At 39.1% G+C, this 19550-nt stretch overlaps 1 protein-coding gene across 5 annotated transcripts; it reads right to left on the bottom strand.

The window, feature by feature from the left end:
* Window positions 1-1720: 1720 nt before the first annotated feature.
* pgap2 (post-GPI attachment to proteins 2) lies at window positions 1721-18982 on the bottom strand. 5 transcript variants are annotated; one of them, XM_041232671.1, is made up of 7 exons: window positions 18964-18982; window positions 18556-18632; window positions 17406-17571; window positions 16648-16900; window positions 11947-12053; window positions 3556-3664; window positions 1721-3304 (listed from the first exon to the last, which is right to left on the bottom strand). In XM_041232671.1, exons 3-7 carry the CDS (start codon window positions 17568-17570, stop codon window positions 3174-3176), a joined length of 765 nt encoding a protein of 254 aa, XP_041088605.1. In that variant the 5' UTR covers window position 17571; window positions 18556-18632; window positions 18964-18982; the 3' UTR covers window positions 1721-3173. The 5 variants fall into 5 exon arrangements, with proteins under 5 accessions (XP_041088605.1, XP_041088604.1, XP_041088606.1 ...); XM_041232670.1 differs by lacking the exon at window positions 18964-18982 and adding an exon at window positions 18730-18918; XM_041232672.1 differs by lacking the exon at window positions 18964-18982 and having other exon boundaries at window positions 11959-12053; window positions 18556-18920.
* Window positions 18983-19550: the final 568 nt, after the last annotated feature.

Raw genomic sequence — 19550 nt, forward strand, 5'->3', positions numbered from 1 at the left:
AGTCTGATGATGACTCACAATGCTGAGTAAGCAAAAAAACAAAGCACTTATTTGCATAGTTAAATTATTATTATTATTATTTCAATTTTAATTAATCATAGTAGCAGGGGTAACATGTTGTGAACACAACTTTTAAGGCAGCATTTTAAAGTAGTCCTGTTTGTACTGTGAAGGTATCTTAATAGAAACATTTAAGCAATAATTACACTTTAGAACTTCCTATAATTTATTTTTTTAAATAGAAAAAAAACTGGTCAATGACAGTTACATCTGCTGTAAACGCAGACGGCCACTATTCAGTAAGTAAAATTGGAACATTTCTGTAAAGACATTATAGTAAGATCCTAGGATGTTTCAGTGACACTGTACGAAAAATGCAATGTGCTTTTAATTATTGGTACAGTCAGAATGATCCTGCTACATGTATGTATTTGACACAGCCCCTCCTTAATTAGCATAAATGACACTGTGTGCAAAAAAAAAAAAAAAAGACCATCAAGGGATTGAAGTAATAGTGTGACAACCATAGCAAACTGTATCGTATTTGACAAGACATAAAATGACCGTGTTATGTGTGTGTGTCAGAAGTATCCACACTGTGTAATGCAGATCTGTTCTGTATTTTATATATATATATATATATATATATATATATATATACACATACATATATATATATATATATATATATATATATATATATATATATATATATATATATATATATATATGTGTGTGTGTGTGTGTATATATATATATATATATATATATATATATATATATATATATATATATATATATATATATATATATTAGTGGTTTGCAGAAGTATTCAGCACCCTGCAAAGTTTTCACATTTTGTTGGCATCTGAGCGTACTCCACGACACTTTCAAATTAGACTTTACAAGCAGAATCTACACAAACTAATCCACATTGGTAAAGTTAAAAAATGCATATAGAATGTAAATAAGTCAGACTTACAGAGAAAAACAGATTCATCTCAGTTGCATAAGTATTCAACCCCTTTGCTACTGCAGCTCTAAATCAGCTCAACACTGCATATCACCCAGTCAACACCATCCCAACTGTCAAGCATGGTGGCAGCATCACGTTATGGGGATGGTTCTCTTCAGCAAGGACTGGGAAGCTTGTCAGGATAGAGGGGAGAATGGATGGTGCAAAGTACAGGTGAATTCTTGAGGAAAACCTGTTTGAGTCAGTCAAAACTCTGAAACTGGGGAGGAAATTCACATTTCAGCAGGACAGTGATCCAAAGCACAAAGCAAAAAGCCACACTGGAGTGGTTCAACAAGACGACAATTAATGTCTTGAGTCCAGTCAAAGTCCTGACTCAAATCCAATCGAAAATTTATGGCAAGACTTGAAGATTGCAGTCCATCGATGATCCCCAACAAACAAACTGCAGCAATTTTCCCTTGAAGAATGGGCAAACATTTCACCATCCTACTGTCAAAGCTAGTAGAGACCTATCCAAAAAGACTCAGTACAGTACTTACTGCAAAAGGTGCTTCTACCAAGTACTTCCTTAAGGGGCTTAATACTTATGCAACCAGTAAATTTCATTTTGTACATTTTCTTTGCAAGTTTTGGTGACATTTAACCTCCTCCTCACATATCAGTGTTCAGTTTAACTACTACAGCTTTGAAAAACTGTGCATACATTATTTGTAATTCAACAAAATGTGAAAACTTTGCAGGGGAGGTGAAGCCAGAAGCCACTGTATGTATGTATGTATGTACGTATATATATGTATATATATAAATGTGACTAAACATGAAAAGAATATCTGCATACAAATCAAAATAAAAGCAAGACCACCTACACACCAGATCTAAACCAATTAAGTCAACTTTTAGTGTTGTTGCTTACAGGTAATGTTTTTAAAACAGAACCCAGATGTTGTCATCTGATGCAAAAAACACAGTAGCAGCTCAAAAATAAAATATGTTTACAGTTGCCCATCCTCACACAGCCCTCAGAAACAGAGACATTCTTGCTGTATTGCAAGTAGGATTTTAAAAGTTACCCAAAAGGATACCCAAAAATAATAAAAATTCCCCTATGCAAAATTCTGGTGATATGAGCATTACTCATTAACATCCACAGAAAAAGCATTTGTATCTGTATTAAAAGAGCTGGTTTCACAAACAGTATAGCCCTGGCTGTGATGCAAACTCTCATTCCATGTGTGCACACCACTGGGAGGGTCAGATGAAGTATTGTGGCTTTAAAAGTACACACAATTCAAACGAAGGCAGAGCCATTTTGTTCAGTTGGGTTAACAATGGGGCGTCATCATCAGTTTGCATTTCGTATTAAAAACAGGGACATAAATAAAAGAGAAAGTCCTATTTATTTACTTGCCATCATCATCATAAAATCAATATAAACAGTAAAGGAAACCAGTCACCAACAAAACCGAAGTTAAATTAAAAAAATTAAGACTAAAATCCACAAATATCACCAAAATATCATGGGCACATTCTAAATACCATATTCTTAATTCACTTTCGAAAATGTTAATCATTATCTTTTAGCATAGTCTAATTCCATCATCGGAAAAACTGCATTTGTTTGAAGTTCAGCCGTATCTAACAATTCTGTTAAATACTTAGAATTATACAGATTTTTAAATAAATTAACTTTGCAACTTTGTTTTAAACCTGTATGGCACTAACAATTATTACTTCAGTTTTATTCACAGAAATAAAAATTCACAACCTCTTAAAGTGATCTTCAGTCAGTAAACTTTTTTTAAAAATTTTTTTAGCACCAACAAATCCTGAAATACTCTGCTGTTCAAGTCTAGTGTATTGCCTGTGTCTGCCTACAGAGAGAATCTCTCAATTGTGGCAACAAATCAACATTCTCACCGTTATTCCTTTTTGCCTTTTGGATTAAAGGGATACATTGAGAATAAATGTGTGAATCTCAAAAAAAAAATAGAATCTGTAAAAGAACCACTGAGAGCGATCCAGAGAGAGAGAGAGGAGACCCAGCTCATAAGTTCTTTCGAGCCCCTTCAAAGCGGCTCTGGGTGAACAAGCATTCCGATTGTCAGTGTGAATGGCAGCTTTCCTGTGTCCTTGCATCCACTTATGTCAATGTGCTACTGTTGTCTGCAAGTCCCCCATGCCCCTGGCAGGACCATTAGAATCGCTTGTCCTCGGGCGGTATGCCTATGACCAGCTCCTTGTTCCCAAAATCCCAGTACGCCGTCATGTGAAATGCCATATTGGACAGCACCACCAGGTACTCCAGGAATGCGAATGCTGTGTACGCTGGGGAAGAGGGCAGAGAGTCAATGAAGCAAAGCTGGAGCAGGAGGGAACATGGACTTGAATTCAGGAGACAAGTTCACCAGTAACATTTGTCAAAAGAGATTTCTAATAGAACAATTAGTTGGTTTCTCTTTTTTTTTTCTTCTCTAAAACATCTTACAAGAGGAAATAAATATTTCACCTTTTTTTTCAACATGGGCTTATAAAAGTCACAGCATTTATTAACAAACAACTACATGCCCACTACTCACCCCCTGGTTCGCAGTAGGTGTTATGCCTAACAAAAACACAGAGGGCAAGAGTGAAGGTAATCAGGTTGAAGATGAAGATGCGATGCTTCCAGAGATAGGAAGTCAGTTCCTAGAATATGCAATGGGAAGAATAAATTGTGAAATTAGGTACTTACATTATTCTGATATAGAAAACTACATTTATCTTATTAACATTACAAAACTGACAAATTCTACTTATTACCCAATTAAAATACTTTTGTCAGTTTTCATATTTTTTACTGCAACAGTTGTGAATACACTCACTCGCCAACAAAAATAAACAAACAAACAAATAAATAAATAAATACACAAAACCATATTTAGGTGATTAAATTCAAGAGAATGACAATTTCCAAGCTAGCTGGCTCATCCTGAAATGCTGAGACTGTCAGATGTGGTCATGGAAGTAGTCTCCAGATGTTCCTGGAATGGCAACGTTTGCAGAATAGCACCATTGGAAAAGCATCATTCTGAAAGCAACTAAGGTAAGGACAGATCTAGCCTAGATGTGTTCAACATATTGCAACAAGCAACAGATGTGCTAAAGTGGCTCAGATCAGAGAAATCCTCAACACTGGACAAGACAGTGTTTCTACTTGAACATATTCTGTGCCTATACACTTGCCTCTCATCAACCCTGAAGGCTTGTGTTTGAACATTTACCACATTTCATTTCTAGGTGCAAGTAATGCAAGTAACGCTACATTCACACTCTGCTGCTTCTGTACAACTAAAGTCTGCCGCATTGAAAAAGTACATCAGTGCAATAAAAATAAATAGTATACCAGATGTATAAATAGACACATACTTATACACACACACACACAATGTAGAACAGCCACTTTCTAACACTCCTCCCCCCTCCAAAAGGCAACAACTGCTAAGTATTAAAAGCACTGAATACAGAAAAGGAGTCATGTTCTTATATATAGTAACGTAATGCAAATCTACAATCACAAAGGTCTCCCATACATCATTTAACATACAACACATTTGTAACATGTAGTCTTTTGCAATAAAAATACTTTTGCAACTTTTCCATCTTGATGCCAACATTACATTACCACTAAGACTTTTACACCGTCTAATCTACTTAGCTTTTTTATATTTGCTGCACTTTCAAGATCAGAAATAGAAAGTAGAATTCTGTAGTCTTGGCGTCTCTAACAGGCGAGTCAAGTCACTTTCTAATTCACATTTGCTTTTTTTTTTATTTCAATCCATATCAATTACTTCTTCAAAATCAGACCAGGCAGTGCACAATCTGAGATGCTTTGCAGTCAAGGACCCAGGGTGTCAATGAAACAGCAAAGGACAGGCCTACCTGGTATGCAGTACATGTGAAAGGTTGAGCGTGGGCAAACTAAGTCTAAGGCACTATACACAGTTACGTGCAATTGCAATTTGTGCTGATGACAACATGCAGAGTGCATCAGCCGGCTGCAAGAATATGGGTTTCAGTTCTGCAAGTTGCTAGGCCAGTACAGGAAATGCGTCTGTCTTTGTGATTTAGGGTCCAGCTCCATGGATATAAATACAGTCTGTGGCTTCCTTAAACTCGCTACTGTAACAAGCTCATTCACACCCTCCCCCAATGTGAAGACCCAGAGCTGAGCTAGTCCAGAACTTTGAAGAGGGGCGGGAGAGGGGGGTGGGTCAGCAAGTTGCAGCGACAAAAAGAAGAATTATGTTCTTATGTTAGAATTATGTTAGAATTATGTTAGCGAAGAAGTGCTTTGTAGGAAACTATATTCTTTGGGACATACACTGCAGAGTGGTTATCTTGAATCTAAGCTGTCAGCTGGTAAGCTCTTAGTCCTCGACTCTAACCATCAGACCACACTGGTTGCTGCTGCAGGTTTTTAAACTATGAATGGGGTGGAGATGCTGGAGGCAATTATTACATCTGAAAGCGCATTACAAGCAAATCACTTTCCCTATCGCTAATACAAGCTAGCAACTCAGTAAATAAACAGGTGGTCCTTTCAAGAAAAAGAATAAAACAAATAAACCACACTTCTTTCTTTATAAAAAAAAAAAAAAAAAAAACTGTACTTTTAAAACAATGGCCAACTGCCACGCTTACTAAAACAGGAAATCTCTTTTTTTTCCCTCCTCATTTTTGCAAAATGTACGGTGTTGCTCAAGTCATTGCAACACAGCAGGTTTTTTTTGCAAATGTGGAAAGACTCAAGCTTAGCAAGCACTTGTTATCTCATCATTATACATATATATAGTGGAGATGATTGTAAAACAGACAAGTTCACTATATTACTTGTATACAGTCGATGCCACTTAAATCAGGACACTGGTAAATCGGGATTTCTGCTTTAATGGGGCAGAACTTTGGGAGACTGCTCTTCCCAGTGCTATTTATGTTGTTTAACTGGGATACAGCATCTTAAAAATGATGAACAGAGATCGCCTCTCAGAGCAAGACAGGTTCATGTAGCGCAGTGAGCACGCGATTACTCTGTGACCTGCTTAAATTGGGTAAACTAGTGGTTTTTGCCTGACTTGTCATTTGCTAGTTATCATGACTGACAAGTGAAAATTAGTCTATTTCATTATGTTTAGGAATAAAAAACAATTGATTCGTATTTCAAATGATGCATTCTGCTTTTATTCATAACGTGATGTGGTTTCATTCTTTTTCTTTTCATTTCAAAATAAAAAAAAAAACAGTAAAAAAACCACTTCTCTGTGCTTGTCGTAATTTATGAATAGAAGTGTGATTATGGTCCTCTCAAATGCCTCTCGTTTATTCGGGACAGACGCTTATTCAGGAGGAGTCCCGATAAAGTGGCGGTGACTGTATAAGTAACACAGAACATAATACAATGTAAAATTTAAAAGACAAACTGGATATTCTGTCCCTTTCAAAAGTAGTTACAGGACTGTTAGTTGGCCCCTCTATATGTATAAAAACAGCAGAGCAATGAAACTTGACACAAGGAAGCCCAAATGATGGGAAACAAGATTATGGAACCACCACTATCATACGTCAGATAGTGGAGCCTTTTATGTTTTGTTGCATTATGGGAATCATTAGTCGCAGAGCATGTTTCAAAACCTAATACAGCATTTTCACAAGACAGATGTCATCCTTCAAAACAGTTTGTCATTGCAAAATGGCCAACTGACTTCACAATCAATCAACACAATACTGGGCATGTACCTGCATGTCAGCCGTAGGTATTGAAAGAACTGCTTTACTTTCTTATAGCAAAGAAACCATGACAAGGTCTCCTGTATATACTTACAAGGTGCAATTCTGTCTCCCCGCCCCCTCCAGAAATGCAATTCATTTTGCACACACGTCATGGGGACAGTAACGTAGCAATCTTCTCCACAAAGTGGTAAGCGTTGGGAAGCAAACACAGACATGTTCCTTCCAGCATTACATATCTTTACTCAGATGAGCTGCAGATCTCCCAGACAGCAGGGGAAAGCCTTGCTCATTAGTGCCTAGCTCTGCTATGTGGGCAACACTGTGGTCACACAGCTTTGCTTCACTCTCTGTCCAAATGCAATTCAACAATTTTGCTTCCTGTTTTTGGGCTGTGCGTGTGAGAGTGTACAGCAAGTATATTTTCAGTTGGATACACATATTAATATGTGGGTGGGTGTGTGCTAGCATTTTTATTTAAACGTGTGGGAGAACAAAGTTTTTTAAAGCACATTAATTTATACAGGGTGACAATGCTGATGAGCCAATAACCTTTTTTTAATATATAAAAAAAACCCCAAAAACTAACAATTACTTGCTATTTGTTTTCTTTAAAGTAACTCAGAATGCCAGAAGCTGGACACACTGGCTCACATTGGAGTACCAATCACTGCTTTTCCAAAGACGGAAGTGTTTTTAATATGAACTTAATTCCGGAAATGTAGCATTGAAGTACCTGAAAGGAATGTTTGTTAAACTTCTTCACTAACAGCTACAAATAAATAACCATTAAAAATTCTTCTCTAACATAATCAGTGTGTTTCATAAGGAAAATCTGAGAGCTACAAAATTTATATATACAATAGTACTGGAATTGTTTTGTACTTTAAAACGCAAGAATGTACATGCACAGTACTGCTATTTAAAAACACCAGTCAATACAGAACAATGGTTTTTGCAAACAAACAAAAAAAATAAGCAAATGGGTGTCTCTACTTCCTACAGACCTTCTTTCATCGCTCTTGTATTTGGAAGGAAACAACACAGCAATGTGCGGCATTAACTGTTACACTCCTATGTCAAGAAACATGTGCAATGTCACCTCCCCCAGTGCGACCATAGTGCCACCAACCATCCCCACACTGTTCCTGTCTTTCAAACTACATACCGTCAGTACTGTCAGACTTGAAAAACAAAATCATGCTTCTAAACTGATAGCAAGAACATTTTTTAAATGTTAAGATTAACTCAAATGTGTGCAACTATCTGAGAACATATTTCTTGAGGTCTGCTTTTGTTGTTAATCTTAAAACAGTGGTTCTCAATCTGTGGTGCGTGGAGCACTGGTGGTCCGCCGGCTCCCTTCAGGTGGTCTGGGGAAAGGTTGCATAATTACGGAAAGGAAGCGGCAGCACAGTTTATAGACCCCCATTGCAAACCCAGAGACCTTAAAAACTAAGGAAGAAAATGAATACATGGAGAATATCTCCAAGTTAAAAAAAGGTCTAAACTCTCAGTCACATACAGTTTTTAAGTGTCTAAAATGTACTCTTTATTAGGGAGTTTGCGTTTTGTATTGCATTCACGTGCACTCAACACAGCAGCTTGTAAAGGGATAACACATGACAGGGTGTGCATTGTGCTGCAATAACATACTGCTGTATTTGGGTTGAAGGCACGAAGCGAAGCAACACAACACACAAGCACTGGAGTGTTATCCCACTTATAAAACCGTGCATTGTACAGTTATATAACTGCACGGTAAAAAAAAAATCCTCAACACCCAATCAGCGTGCAGCATCCAAACATTCCATTTTATAAATAAAGATTACAGTTGGAGATTCGTAGCTCTGATTGTGCTGGTACCTCAAGGATGCATTGTAATTTCAAAGATTATTCATTCCTATAAATCAATTTCTGCTGTAGTTATCAATTTAAAAATAACCGTACATTTTTCCCCCTCAAATTTAAAAAAAAAAAACTTTGCTCACAGCAACAGGCTCACCCATCGCACTGAAACAAATAAAGGTAATTCTACGGTTATTCTTAGTATTATAGTGATTTTTTTTTGTGCTTATTTTTCAGTCAGCTATACTGATTATTGTGTGATCTGTCATGATAAAAAAAATTAAAAAATAATATAAAAAAATTGAAAACAACTTCTCTGGAGTTTGACATGTGTAATGTGATGGAGCACTGCCACCTACAGGCTGGATTCCCATACTGCTCCACAAACACTAAAGTCTCTTTTTGACACATCTTTCTGGTGGGGGCACAACTGTCTGACAGGATGTCCACTACAAGGTACTCCATTCATTCTCTAAGTTAACTCACAGAAAAGTACTGACTTTTTTTTTTCCATTTAGAGATTTAAGTGTCATTGTATCACGGACAGCAGGAAATAGTGCCTAATAGAGATGAAACATTCAATCAACACCGATTACTAATCATCTGTCCTTATTTCCAGAGCTTTGATTACATATTGGTTAACTGATGCACCATATTACAGCCCAGATTGAAGTCTCCCATTGCCAGTTTAAATTCAAGCATTGATAACTGCAGCTGTGCTAATATTAGTGCAAATATGGTAGGTAGCCAACGTCAGCGCATTGCTTGGAAACCAACTTTGGGCCTCTGGATTTGTGTTGGACAAATCATATTTTATTTAAATGTTTTCAACTTTAAAATGAAACAAATTATTTAAAAAAAAATGGAAGAATCTGACACAAAGATTGTTAATGTTTGGGGTAAAGGAAAGGGAGGACGGAAAAGCGACGTTTGGCAGTTTAATGGATTTCGTGTATGTGGTAAATGCTTTTGAAATAAAATGTGTTAAATGAATTGTTAAAAAAACAGTACTGATATTGTATTATTAATGTCTTAAAAGGGACATATGGTGAGGATGTACGCATCTTTCAGTTGTTAATTGAACTCCAAATACTTTGAATGGAAGTTGTGTTATTGTTTAACTATTATGCACAGCAAGATTTTCAGTGATATGATCTTCTGATACAAATCCTAATGTTTGTTCTTGATAATGAAAAATAAAATGATGCTGGTGCATCAAACATTGTCAATATAGTATGTGATCATTGATTAGGACATTAGGTGCAGATTGAACCACTAGTGCCTGGGGATTGCACTGTTTTAGCATCTTGTAGGACACACAGATGTGTTCGAGCACTTCAAATAAGCATTACTGCGTTGTACATCATATGAAACTTCGGGTTACTTCTCTGTGCTGAACACATTTCCCATACAAACCTCAATGACAATTCATAAGCAAGTATAAAGAACATATCTGATAATTAAAACTTATCAGAAAGAAGGGAAACCAGGATAGGACAAAAGAAGGGGAACATTTATGATTTATAGCATTAAATACAGTTGAGATCATAAATTCACAATAAATTAATCCAACAGAACCTCTTCAGTACGGAAGGCACAATGACTTTTCCTCACTAATGGTATTTCTGGTGACAAATCAAGAGATGATACAGCAGAGACAAAGCTCTGTCTTATTAGGTACGGCACAGGAAACAACATCATCATACCTTCTGTCCCAAGCAATGTTTGTCTACCCAACTTCTTCTGAGGTTTATAACTCAGTTAATGAGGGAAAATTCTGTGACAATGCTCCGTTTGTCAGATAAGTCATCAATATCAGACTCTGTAGTGAATGGTCTATACCAAGGGTTCTCAAACTTTGTGATAGTGGGCCTCCCTTGGGTAAGAAAACCCACCCCAAATGTAATATGTAAAAGATGCCGCACTTCTGCACACACACTGACAAGTATAAAAGACTCTCAGTCAAAGCATATCAAAGTGTAGTAAAACACAGTGAAAGCATGGTACAGCATAGTTATGCAGTAACAAGAACAGCAAGGTATGGTAAAGCATATTAGTAAAAAACTGGGTAAATGCATAGTATAAGCATGAGAAAACTGTAAAAATATAAAGCAAAAATACTGTGGTAAACTTGTATAAGGGGAGGCTGTGGATCACTGCAGTTTCCAAGCCAAGTAACAGATTTAAAAATACTTGATCACATGTAGTATTTTTCTCTCACCAGAAAACAATACTGAATATAAAAACACCCCAAGTTAAATATTTCTCTGCGCTGTACACTGCAGAACTGTGCCAGGGCTCCTACCAGCTGATCTGACAAGCCCACCCAGTTTGTGAAGTGCAGAAATGTGGGAAACTGGTCATAAGTATAATAAAATATTACATAAACTCTGTAGACATATTACCAGAATTCATACAAGCAAACAGTAATAACAGACCACCTATATTCATTCTGATAATACTACAATTCCATTCCCAGTGCTTCGTGATTTAAATTGAAGGATTGTTTTCTGGTAGAGAGGAGATAAATGTACAGTACACAGTGAAGGAAGTACTTAAGGTGTAAGCATAGAAAATTGTATTTTTTTTAAAATTTATTACAACATTTAAAATGTTAAGTTTGATTGTTTTCTGCGACTACATGTCCATGATGTATGTTGTATTATATCACTATTGCAGTATCACGTGAATGTATTGTATATGCAAGTTCAAACACATATTCCAGTTTTCAGTAATATTAAAAGAAACAATATAAAAGTTTAACATTTGTTTAGACAAAAGTGAAAATGATTTATGTATCACTGTTTTGGTTCCGCCAGATGGTTAGGGCTTACATTTCTGTGCTGCCTGGCATTAAATCTGGCCCAGTGGGGTTAAAACAGAGATTCAGCCCAGCTGGTGACCATTCGTCTAAGGTGCCTCCTGATTATCGGAGTCTCTCTAAACTAAATGACTGTTTGCTGCAGCAGCACAGAGCTGCATCTTTAATGAAATGAACAGTGGCAGGGACAGGCACTGCGCCATTCCCTTGCACAGTTTGAGAACCTCTGGTATATACACAGACGCTTGATCATCAAAAAGTCCTGGGACAGTAGTCCGATAGCGACGTATTGATTGCAACATACATCACGTTTATGGAATGACCCTTAAGTGTCTGGGTTCTGCAGAAATAGTTTATTTATGCAATTGATTTGTTTGACCACTTAAATCTCATCGAAAGCCAGTAACCAGAGAAGTAGCTAATGACTGCAGATTTTGCACAGTGAAGATAACATTTGTGCCATCAGTTTGGTTCGTACTGAAGATGTCTGGCTGCAGGTAAGGAATTAGAAGGAAAAGGGTGATTACTGTACCTCAGAACTTACTGTGTGTTTCTTAGCCAGTCGCCACAGCTTGCAGGTCAGACACATGTGGCACAGTGCAGAAAACATGAACAGGATGAAGGCATTTTTATGGACCACTGTAGAAACCAAGATTGATAGGTCATAATCTAGCAATTTAAATAAAAAGAGATGCTCTTTTTCTGGGGCTGACAACCGTAGTTATAATGTAGTAGATAACAAATACAGACAGGCACCTCCTTATATGCCCAGAGATTACATACTCTAGCTAAAGCTTTCACTACACTCTCCAAGTACAATCGATACTAATTTAAATCTTCCTTCTGAAAGTTTTTAATATATAGTTTAAATCTTAAAAAAAAAAAAAAAAAAAAAAAAAAAAAAAAAAAAAAAAATGCAAATATGGTAAATAGCAAACTAGGTTAGCAACACTAAAATCGAAAGCAAAAAAACATTACTTTTTGCCTGGGAAAGTTTCTCTTAAATGCTTCTAAACATTATATATATATATATATATATATATATAGTAGCTCAAAGAGCCAGCTGCCCAACATTTTGATATGTTGTACATATCTTTCTCAAGGGAGCCTGTGTTTGGATCAAAACATTGGAGGTATTTATAGATGTTTGATGGCATGACAACTACTTGTTATTGTTTATTTTTATTATATATCCCAACAAGTACATTGTATATTGACCATGAAGTTTTATAAAATTACACAAGTTTTTTTTTTTAAACTTTACTAGATTTAGTAATTAGCATTCCCAGAGGCTCTCTTGGCAGCCATTTCTGGGTTTCTTTGTAAGCAATAAAAGATCAGCTTCTTCCACAGCTAGCCAATCAGAAGTGATAGAGGTGAGATGTAAACACTTTTTAAAATGTTTGTGCTTTGGTGTTAGACTTACGCATTTCAGTTTTCAGAAATGTGTGTCTTTCTTGCAACAGAATGCACATAGGAAAAATAAAGTATAACAGCAAATCTTGTTGTCACGGACGATATGAATGTCACTGTATGCAAACTGATGATTTACTCTGCTGCCACCTTCTGGGGAATATGTTGCAAAGCAATGATGCCAAAAACACATTCAGTTCCCTTTGAATTCGAAGATAGCCACCAAACATTGTTTATGGGATATACGCCTGCCTATTGGTAGGTGTCACTGAGCTCTTACTATCAAAGCTGCCAACAGGTCTCCTTCCCTCGATGACCTCCTCGGTCCCGCCTACAGAGGGAATAAAACCGTCATGCAGGGAAGGATCGACCTCTTTTTGCTTCTCAAGTTGCTACGGTAAGACCATCTGTGTTGCATTGAGCCCTTTTTATATTACTTAAAAAGCGCTGCGTTGAGCTTGCTGCTAGATCCCTTGCACTTTGTGCTGAAAGCTGGCTTGCCACTTTCAGGGAATCAGTAGCTCCTAAATTGTAGCTCTTTTTTCTCTTTAATACTGTACCTTTAGCACCTGCTCGCTTGCGTTGTAGGCTCCTTTGTCTTTACTGTCTGTCGTGTGTGAGTCGACTGCCTGTGCAGTACTGACTTTAAAAGAGTGAGTGTGTGTCTCAGCCTTTTTTTAACTAGGGAGAGTGCTGTTACTCCACTGGGGTTAGGCTTGCCTTGTCCCCGTTGTCGAGGCCTTCGGGCCACCGGTCGGTGCCTTGTTGGATGCGTTGGCCCACCACCACGTGTGTTGGGCCTTACAATCAAACAGACAGTGTACTCTCCCCCATCTGTACTGTATTACTGTATTGTGCATTTTGCTGTATTGCTGTCAATTGCCTGCCGTGGCTTCGGCCCTTGTGTCCCCCTGCTGAACGCTACGCGCTGCCTAGGTGTGTGACCACGCGGTTAGGGTAGGCACTGTTGCATAGCTGCCACCGATGTTTTTTAAATACTAATGGTTGCACACAGACAGCTATGGCTGTCGCAGGCGCGGGTGCCTGATGCGGATAAGGCTGCGCTTTTGGACGCGCCTATATCGCCAGGCCATACCTTCGGTCCAGCAGTGGAGGAGGTCCTGCAGTGGTCTCTCCGAGAATGTGAGGCGTCTAGGCAGGTGGCCGTGTTGCTCCCTCCCCCTGCTCTGGCACGAGGTAGGTCGAGCTGCTGGCATGCACCTCCAACCCACAGCCCCGCTGGGTGACCTTAGACACCGCCTACAGGCTACGCGCTTCGGTTTTGCTTGGGACCTCCTCCTTTTCACGGCGTCACAACTACGTTCACGACGGATCCGCTCCAGGTCTCGGTGCTCCAGACCGAAGTGGCAGCCTTGCTGTGCAAGCGCGCCATTCATCTCGTAGACCCCACCTCTCACGGGGAAGGGTTCTACTTGAGATACTTTCTGGTGCAGAAGAAGGACGGCGGTTTTCGCCCCATCCTAGACCTGCGGTTTCTCATCTGATTTTTGAAAGATGAGGTTCCAAAATGCTGACTCATCGTCACATTCTCCAGTCTGTCTGGCTGGGCGACTGGTTTACCACGGTGGACTTGCGGGATGCATATTTCACGTCCCCATTTGTCCAAAGTTTTGCGTGCTGCCGTTTGGCCTCTCCCTGGCTCCCCGTACGTTCTTAGTGCGTAGACAATATCCTGACCCCCTTCCAGCTGCAAGGGGTCAGATGAACTACCTCGATGACTGGTTGATCTGTTCTCAGTTGCATGAGGGAGCAATGGCCCACACGACGCTTGTGACGGAGCATCCGATGAAGCTGTGCCTCACCATCAACGATGCCAAGAGTTGGCTGACGCCTGTGCAGTGCACAAAGTATGTGGGGCTCCGGCTAGACTCCACTAGTATGCGCGCATACCTGTCGGTCGACAGGGTAACAGCTCTCCAGCACCTTCTCTCCCTGTTTCGACATGGATCAAGGGAAATTGCTGTCCCTTTGGGCGATGCATGTCCAGAGTGTGGACAATTGGGTGGCGGACCTCCTCTTGAGGGAGGGTCCACACCTGTCAGAGTGGCGGCTCTACCCTCAGGTGGTGGAGTGCATTTGGGAACAGTTCGGGAAGGCGCAGGTCGATCTCTTCGCCACTCCAGTGTGGCTTTGGCTGTATGTTTGGGGTCATTGTCCTGCTGGAAGACGAATCTTCTCCCAAGTCCCAGGTCTCTTGTAGACTTCAGCAGGTTTTCCTCCAGGATTTCTCTGTACTTTGCTGCATCCACACTGACCTCTCTCTTCACCAGCTTTCCAGGCCCTGACGCAGAGATGCATGATGCAATATGCTGCCACCACCAGGCTTCATGGTAGGGATGGTATTCTCAGGATGATGTGCGGTGTTAGGCTTGCGCCAATCAAAGCACTTAGCGTTGAGGCCAAAAAGCTCTATTTTGGTCTCATCAGACCATAGAATCTTCTTCCACTTGGTCTCAGAGTCTCCCACATGCCTTCTGGCAAACTCTAGCCGATATCTGATGCGAGTTTTTTTCAACAATGGCTTTCTCAATGCCACTCTCCTATAAAGGCCAGTTTTGTGAAGCACACAGGCTACCGTATGCACAGGGTCTCCCAGCTCAGCCGTGGAAGACTGTAACTCCTTTAGAGTTGCCATAGGCCTCTTGGTGGCCTCCCTGACTACTGCCCTTCTTGCCCGGATACTCAGTTTTTGAGGAAGGTCTGTTCTAGACAGATACACAGTTGTGCCATATTCTCTCCATAATTCCAATGTTCAAAAATCACAACACCAATAAAATAAAAAATAAATTAAAATCACACACAAATACCGGGTGCCTTTTGTGAAATGGATCATCCTACTTATGTAACTCTTTCTTTACATTTACTCGCTATAAACTTATTAAACACACTGCTCTCTGGCTGCTTGTTTTTAATAAATAGTTGGACATTAGTCAGTGCATCACCACAGATGACACACTGAGGACAAAGTTCACCTGCAGTGCCAACAAAGGAAAAATCCAGTTTCCATGTAACTTTTTTATATTTCCAAATGTTTCTGGGTTTTTTGGCACTGATGCAGCTGCACAATCCCTCTGTCTTTTTTCATGCACCGCAAACCGATCCATTTTATGTATTGAACAAGGGTACAATGCGTAGGGAACAAAAGTGGCCAGTGATGGGTCTCTGCTTTAGTAAGTGCACCCCCCCCCCCCCCCCCCCCACCAAACTAATAAATTAAAATAAGTAACGTATAAATTAAAAACAGAAATAAAATAGCGAGTTTGTAAAATTCAGATTTAGACTTGTGTAAAACATTACTTCTTACAATTTTTTTTATTATTATTACTAGAAATACGCCATTGCTAGAACGCCCACCGCACCCCCCTAAAAAGTTTGACATGCCCCCCGGGGGAGGCGCCTCACCGGTTGAGAACTGCTGCTTTACCAGGATACAAACACCTCATTTGCACACCTAATTGCATCTAGATCTTCCATACCACTTACCTATTTTTCATACAAAAAATCCATTAGCATTACTTATTCTATACTGTTTTACACACTGTTGATATGTTGTGCTGTTAGCTCTAATTTACAGCCGCGGTAAGGCTGACATACTTGTTATTTGTTGATGCGTAAGCCGAAAGGGAAGTCAGCAACAAGGTAAACTAAGCCTATTTTCCGTGTTATGTAATAGGACACATCTGTCTGCAGTGGAAACTAACGGTTAATCAGATTTCACCTCAACACTACAACGTTAAATATAAGCATTAAAACCGTGGCATGTTTGCCTGTACAACTGAGTAAGTCAGTTGGCACTCACAGTAATTCTCATTGGAGGACACGTAGGTGAGTATCATCAGCCCCAGGTTTTCCAAGACACTCAGCAGCAGGTTGAGGTGGCACAGTGGCTGGTAGTAGCGGTGTGTGGCAGAAAGAATGCGGTAGTGGTTCCAGTAGGCCACTGCCACCAAGAACCTGGGCGCAGAGTGCAGGCCGATACAGAAACGCCAGATGTAGCGCTGGGGCGTCTCCCCACCGATGGCAGCGCTAATAGACGGGAGGTAGTTTGAGACCTATCCAAACAGAGGGGTGGTATTTACAATAACATACTACTTGGATACCATTTCACACTCTCATCACATTGCAGTTTGACCCAAGCCAGATTTTGCAATAAGCTGAATTTATGAAAGCTTACTGCACTGTGTGTGTAAGCTTTGTATAAATTGTTATTTATTCACCATAGGAAATCCTTAATGATTTAGGATTGTCTGGTCTTTTAATTTGTGTTTCTAAACTCAACCATTACAGAGATTGACATCTTACAATGGTAACCAGTTAAGGCTGTGAAGAATCTGTGTCTCAATACTTGTATAAAATCCACTATATAAACAGAAACCTGATTATTAAAATGCCTTTCTGCTAACTTTTTGCTGCCATGGTACAGAATTAAGCATGCTTCAGCTTGGAAGTCTGAATTCAAACGTGCCAGCATAAGTTACAATTCTCTACATTAGCTTCCTGCTGAATACAACATTTGGGGTGCTGGGTTACTGACTATGAATATCTATGTGTACTCACCCCACAGTGTGTGGCAGTAGTCTCCTTGAAATGGAAGAGCAGAGAGATAATGATACAGGACACAAACCCCAAGAGAGGGCAGCAGACAGTGACAACAGCGAAGGAGGTAAACCGCAGCCGGAACAGAGTAGGGTCCCGGTCCAGGGGCAGGGGAATCTGGAGCATCCTAGCGTGTACAAGACCATACACTCATCACGTATTCTCTGGAATCTGTACGTCAGACACTTTGAATAGGAGTCATGGGGATCAGAATATGTGAAATACATTATTACTATGGATGCCACATACAACAGATCACTGAGCCCTCAACCAATCTAAATATCTATGTAACAGTTCTTCCACTTTTCAGCAACTAAAAATGCATTTCGGTACTAGATCTTAAAATCTATTAGCTCTGTAACTAATCGCGCCTTTTTTTCTAAATTAATTCAGCACATACAGATTGTAGATTTTAAAAAAAAAAAAAAAAAAAAAAAAAAAGCACAGCTATTGCAGACAATTTGCATCTGGTGACCATGAACTGCAGGACACGAAGATATTTTACATTTTTATCTTTGAAAAACCCGTACATTACAACCAGTGAAACAAATATATCCATCTTTAACATAGCACTGCAGGTGTTTGGAAACATATAAAATTATTAACATTCAAAATGTTCACCCACCAGCTTAATCGACTATTTTTAACACAAATGTAAACCACTCGGTAAAAACAAATGTCGTGACTGCAGTTCTCTCACGCCACCATATTACAATATTAACAAACGTAAAAAAAAATAAATAAAAAAAAAAAAAAGCTTAATTTAATATGACGTGGTACAGAAACATCTTTGTATTTCGTGCAACTTATAGGACGAAAATAATATAATTTACACCACAGTTCTACTGGTTGAATTATTAACTACATTAATTTCATAAGCTTTTGGAAATGTACAACTCTGTTCTACGCGGTTTTTACTTTAAATGTAGTTTAATATAGTTTTTTTTTTTAATCAAATGCAATTTTATTCAACGAACGCTGATCACTGGCGCTTCATTTATACAGTTCACATTTTACCCATTACAAAAATACACGATCCCAAAAATATAGCCAGTTCTGTATGTACACGGGCCTTCCTCAACCATCCCAACCAGGCGCTGGATTTCATTACCTGCCCGGGTTGCTGAGCTGGAGAAGCGATTTAAACTGCAGGCGACAGCCGGACAAATGCAAGTGGATATGGCATGTCTAAATAAACAAAAATAAATAAGCAGTCCATTGTTTAAAAAAATAAAAAAGTAATGATAAATATATATGTATAGCTAAAAATATATAAACCCACTACCCGACAGTTTGTCAAATTGGAAGCTTGTGGATTTACACAAAACTAATCCTCACTCTGACACCGCTCCTGTAAACTGTACTGGTACTAGCCTGTTACAGTCTCAAACCAGTTTATTCGTATTTTGCAAACCCGGAAAAAACTACGGCACTTAGACAGGTGGCTGTAGATTTAAAGGGACAAACTTCTAATTCAGTCGGTCCCGAAAAACTAAATTGAATCTGCACAAAAACGCACACTTCACTTTTCATCCATTGACGTATAACGCGTTACCCTGTTAATACATTTAACGACGATAATGGGCGCTGGCTGTGCATGTTTTCAAATCAACATCAGTAATTAAACCCGAATTAATCGGTCACCCAATTGACAGTGGTATGGCAAGTGTTTCCATTTTATTAAAAATACAAATTGTGGTGCAGCGCCCCCTGAATTGTACTGCATTGTGTTTCAATCCAGTCATTTGTTGTGCAATACAGAGTTTGGATGTTTATTAATCGTGACATGTTTCACAATCCATGCGCTAAAACAGACTGACTCACTTCTAAATCACGGTCGTGACTCAGTATGTGGAACTCGGAGGCTGTGAGTCGTGACTGCTGTGGGACTGCAATAACTGTCACTCAATCAGAAGGGGTGGTACTTTGATATTTTAACCAATTAAAAGAAGCATTGTAAAAGAGCAACAACTATAAACCAATAAGCGCATCTATTTTGGAATTTAACCCACCCTTTTCCCCCCTAAACTTTTGAAAGACCGTCTAGGTGGGCCTAATGACTAAAATGTCTCCCTGCGCTATGACAGTTGACAGACAGCGAATTTA

This window comes from Polyodon spathula, chromosome 30 (genome assembly GCF_017654505.1).
Source record: "Polyodon spathula isolate WHYD16114869_AA chromosome 30, ASM1765450v1, whole genome shotgun sequence".
Taxonomy (NCBI): Eukaryota; Metazoa; Chordata; class Actinopteri; order Acipenseriformes; family Polyodontidae; genus Polyodon; species Polyodon spathula.